General features: G+C 39.6%; 1 protein-coding gene across 1 annotated transcript; it reads left to right on the plus strand.

Annotated features, from left to right (window-relative positions):
• Positions 1 to 3852: 3852 nt before the first annotated feature.
• On the plus strand, positions 3853 to 4388 carry LOC122659732 (SOSS complex subunit B homolog). Its single transcript, XM_043854844.1, has one exon. It carries the CDS (start codon positions 3868 to 3870, stop codon positions 4315 to 4317), a length of 450 nt encoding a protein of 149 aa, XP_043710779.1. The 5' UTR covers positions 3853 to 3867; the 3' UTR covers positions 4318 to 4388.
• The last annotated feature ends 277 nt before the right edge of the window (positions 4389 to 4665 follow it).

Below are 4665 nucleotides of genomic sequence, written 5' to 3' on the forward strand. Positions count from 1 at the left end.
GTTTGTAACACATGCTGATGCTGCTGCTGCTTCTTTGTTTTTTTTCCTTTGCATAACTGCTGCTGCTTCTTCTCTGGTTTGTGTGTTTTTTTTTTTTTTGTTTGTTACTTTGTTGAACTGCTGCTTCTTCTTCTTCTCTGTAGTACTAACACCTGCTGCAACTATGTCTTTTATGAAATGATAATAATAGTTAGTTTTTTATCTAAGACTTAGTGATTATTGATTAGTGATTAACTTATTAATAAATAAGAGAATGCTGATTTTTCATTTGTGACTTGGTGTTATTTCTTTTGGATTTTTAATTAATTTATGATGTTTGATTATTCTATATTTTAATGTATCATGTATGATTTTTCATTTTGATGACTTGAGGTGGCTTAATTTTAAATTTTAATGATATAAGGTGCATCATGCCATCATGTATTGAGTGTTTGGGGTGGGGGGAGGGGGAAAACTAACACTAGACTGCCTTTACCGCTTAGGCGCCGCTTAGGCGACCGCTTTACTGCTTAAGCGCTTAGACATGCCTCCACCGCCTTGGACCGCCATGCCACTGTGACAACTATGAGGTTATCTGATTATCTCTAATCTAGCCTTACATTCGGGAGAGGGAGAGGGAGAGGGAGAGCCGGAGGGGAATGGATGGGAAGAGGGAGAGGGGACCGTTGCAGCAGCTGTGGTTGGTGGGTGGGGTGATGCAACAACAGCAGAAACAAATGGTTGAGATGTATTACATCTCATCCGACGGTCAATAAATGCTGGTATATAAGATTCTATTACACCCTGCGCTAAGTGTGTACATCATTTTCCCTTATAAGAGATAGAAAATCTTACCAACAATAAAAATCTTACTTGCCTCTTTTAAAGACATAATAAGGCTAGACATCTTTAATTAACTGGTGAGATCCACTGATCCACATGCTATTAAATAAAAGGACTTCTAAAGATAAAACCAACCACATGTCCAGACTTTTTTAAAGGAAAAAAAACTGAAAGGTTCCCCTTTTACTGAAAGAAACTTAACCGAAATCAAACCAAGTAAACCTCTCCAGTGACTGCTTGCTTTGGCTTGAAAAATAAGTTCTTGTGGGCTCTGGATCTGTAGCTGAGCCTACTTGGCTTATTGACCTTGGGCCTGGGCCTCCATAAAGGGCTATTGCTCGAGCCAATTGATGGCTGCTGCATCAAAATGCAAAGTAGACAGAATAAGAAAAAGAGGAAACTTATTTGTAGTAATGCATTTTAGAGAATTGAACAAGAAAGAGAGAGGTACGGGATTGTTTACAACAAACTATTTTTAGGTTGGGCCATTAAAACCGCTATTGGAATTAAAACCATTATCTTAACCATAAAGAAAACCATAATGTAAATGTCCGAACTACATTCATACAAACTACATAGACCATGACTGGCCTACTTCTCAAACTACATTCATACTTGTCCAAACAATGTGAAACGATTGTTCATTGTTCCAGTTTTGGAAAATATTGTTGTGACAAAATCTAGTGGAGAAGAAGTTGTAGCCTTACTTTTTGCCCTGTTAGGATAACACACTTTTTCTTTCCAATGGGGGTAAATCCAGTCATTTCACATAAGACATTGACAAGTCATAATGATAAGTCACTTTCAACTTGTATCGAAAACTCCTTTTATCCTTCCTTAAATAATTTTTTGAAATAAGACAAGGGGCAATCAAAAGAAGGTTACAACTTATCAGTTCACGACTTTTGTGACAACAAGTTGCATCCTTTAGTTTTTTGACATCGTTATATATTGTGCAGGGCTTTTGTTCCTCCACCCACGTCTCTACTCCGGCATAGTTGTCAAGGCGTCGCCTAGGCGTCCAGGCACCTTGGCCGACTTGGGCGCCTTGGTCGTCTTGACTGCCTACTTGGTGTCGCTTTGATTTTTGACCCTCTCCAGCGCTTTGGGTCGCCTAGACGCTGTAACAACTATGCTCCTTCCACGGATTTCCAGCTTGATCTAGCACGAACTAATGTATTTATGACAGTATCTCCCAAACGGCTGCCTTTGGAAGCATTTGCAATCATAGGACCACAATGAATTAGTAAGGTCTCTTAGATTTATGGATGCTTACTGAGATGTTGTAGTGGTAACTTAGATGCTTACTAATATATTCTAGTGGATGCTTAATATTTGTTATAATGTTGGTTGGTATGACTGCTAAAATATCTATGTATCTATGTTCCATGTAGATATAGTTGGTGGTATAGTGTCAAACTTTACTTTTGGACTAAATGTGTGGTTTGTACTTTTGGACCAAGTTAGATAGCCTTTTTCTTCTTTCCTTTAAATTTGTCTTTATTTTAAGGATCGTGCAACAAAATGATAGGGATGATGGTTGGTATTCTTAGTTTTATTAATATGTCCCTCACAGAATGTATATAGTGAAGTGTCCAGTGTGGTCCCAAATTTCAATTTTAGCATTAGATATAAAGGGATAAGGAATGCCACCCAGTCGTGCAGCGCACACCGCCCTTGTGCCCAGAAATAGGGGTGCACAAAATGACCACCGCACCCCTGATCATTCCAGTCTTTCCAGGGGGTGCGGCGGTCATTTTGCGTGCCCCTATGTTTGGACGTAGGGGCGGTGTGCGCTGCGCGATCGGGTGGCGTTTTTTCTCCCATATATAACATATGGCCTCGATATAGTAAAATATAGTATTAACTATTAAGTGAATAAACTTTAGAATCTACAAATTAGATGTCACTTTTGTGAAATAATTAGTATAAAATATAATTTATTAAAAGTAATTGAATAATATTTTTGGGTCTTACATGGTCTGTTTTTTTTTTTGTTTTTGGTGGAGGGGGAGGGGGGAGGTCCGAAGTCCTTGTATTTTTATGGAGTAATAGTATTCTTGTAATTATAATATGGCTTAGCAAAATTTTCTTATCAATCACAAATCTGAATATCCAAGCATACTATTGGGTGATAAAGTGCAACTTTGTCAAGTTAACCAAACAAGCATTGCTTTCGAGTGGGGCCCGCCTGATTGCTAGCTGGAGCTCAATGTGCAAGTGTAGCCTTGGTAATGTGAGGCGCCATTAATTTATGCAATTCCATCTGAATTTGAATTTATTTGAATTGGTTTAGTGAGTCCGCTTATGGTTTTAGGAATAAGTTTCAGATCGGGCATATTGGCCAATCTGTGGCAGTATTGGGCATATTTGATTGGTACGTTATTAAACCCTAGATTTTTGGTGAAATTTTTTTTATCTAGTAGTTTTGGTTTCGGTATCGGTTTCGCACTGTGAAATACATCCATGTGGGCGCTTGAGCAAATAAATCTGAATCGGTCGGTTGAATCAGACAATTTGAATCGGAATTGGTCCTGACCGATCCATCCGTTTCCGACTGATTCCAGCTGATTCACATTTTGGCATTGACTGACTCAATCTCTGATTCTCATTTTCATTACTTTGCTGAAAGCGAATTGTGCTCATTTTTTTTTGATGGAAGACTCTGCTCCTCTTTCCTAAGTTGTATTTTTTTCCTTGTCACATCACAGCACTAAAAAATCAGCTCCAGTTGATCCTGATTTTGGCTGAATCATGTATGGATTCTAGGTTTAAGGCAGAATCCAATCCAGTCCAGTTGGTTGTGGCTGGGTCGACGCATAAGGGATATTGTTTGTTACATGTTCGTAGAAATGTTTGTATGGGTTTGAATCATGAATGATTGCTGGGCAACTAAATGGACGACTCAATTTCACGTCCAGTTTAGCTTCATTGTGATAATGCTTATGGCTGATGGAGTCGATACAAATCTTGGGATCAAACATTCTGACCCAACCCTCTTGTTTGTTTCTAGGTTATTAATAACTGCAACAAACAGTAACAAGAATGGCCTCATCATCGTCAATCACTCTGAAAGACATGATCCCTGCAGCGGAGAATAACATAAACACAAGATTTATATTGCTGGAGAAGCGCAACACTTCAACAAGAACTATGGGAAGTCAAGGTAAGCAAAACAGAGCATGCTTGGCACTAGTGGCGGATGAGACTGCAGCGGTTCACTTCCAGCTGTGGGGAGAAGAGTGTGACGCCTTTGAGGCGGGGGACATCATCCGCTTGACCAACGGCATCTTCTCATACGATCGGAGCAAGCAAGTGGTGCTGAGAGCTGGGAAGAGGGGGAAGGCCGAGAAGGTAGGAGAGTTCACTTTGGCATTCGTCGAGACTCCCAACATGAGTGAAATACTTTGGGGTCGCGACCCCAATAACCCCAAGCGTTTAGTGCAGGAGACTGTGATCTCTCCTTACTCCCGCATTTTCCCGCCACACCAATAACCCAGTCAAATTATTACATCTTGCATTTTCTATCAGATTATACCTTGATGATTTCTAGGGTTTTGCTGTTAAGCACTTGTTTATACAAACCAGCCCTGGCTAACTGTATCTGTAACTCATCAAATATAGCTTTATAAGACAGTTTTATTTCTACCAGTTTCCCAACGTATATCTGTAATTCATCAAATATATAGATGGACTAATGATTTGCAGCTTATTATGGTTTCTCATTTTGAAGATTCATCCCAGCCAGAGGATGTTTGGGGGATTGAAGAATACCATTGGATATCATGTGGGATGCCAAGCCTTGTGCCTTGTTATTTAGCTGTGAATCATCTACAGGATGAG

Source organism: Telopea speciosissima, chromosome 4 (genome assembly GCF_018873765.1).
Source record: "Telopea speciosissima isolate NSW1024214 ecotype Mountain lineage chromosome 4, Tspe_v1, whole genome shotgun sequence".
Taxonomy (NCBI): domain Eukaryota; kingdom Viridiplantae; phylum Streptophyta; class Magnoliopsida; order Proteales; family Proteaceae; genus Telopea; species Telopea speciosissima.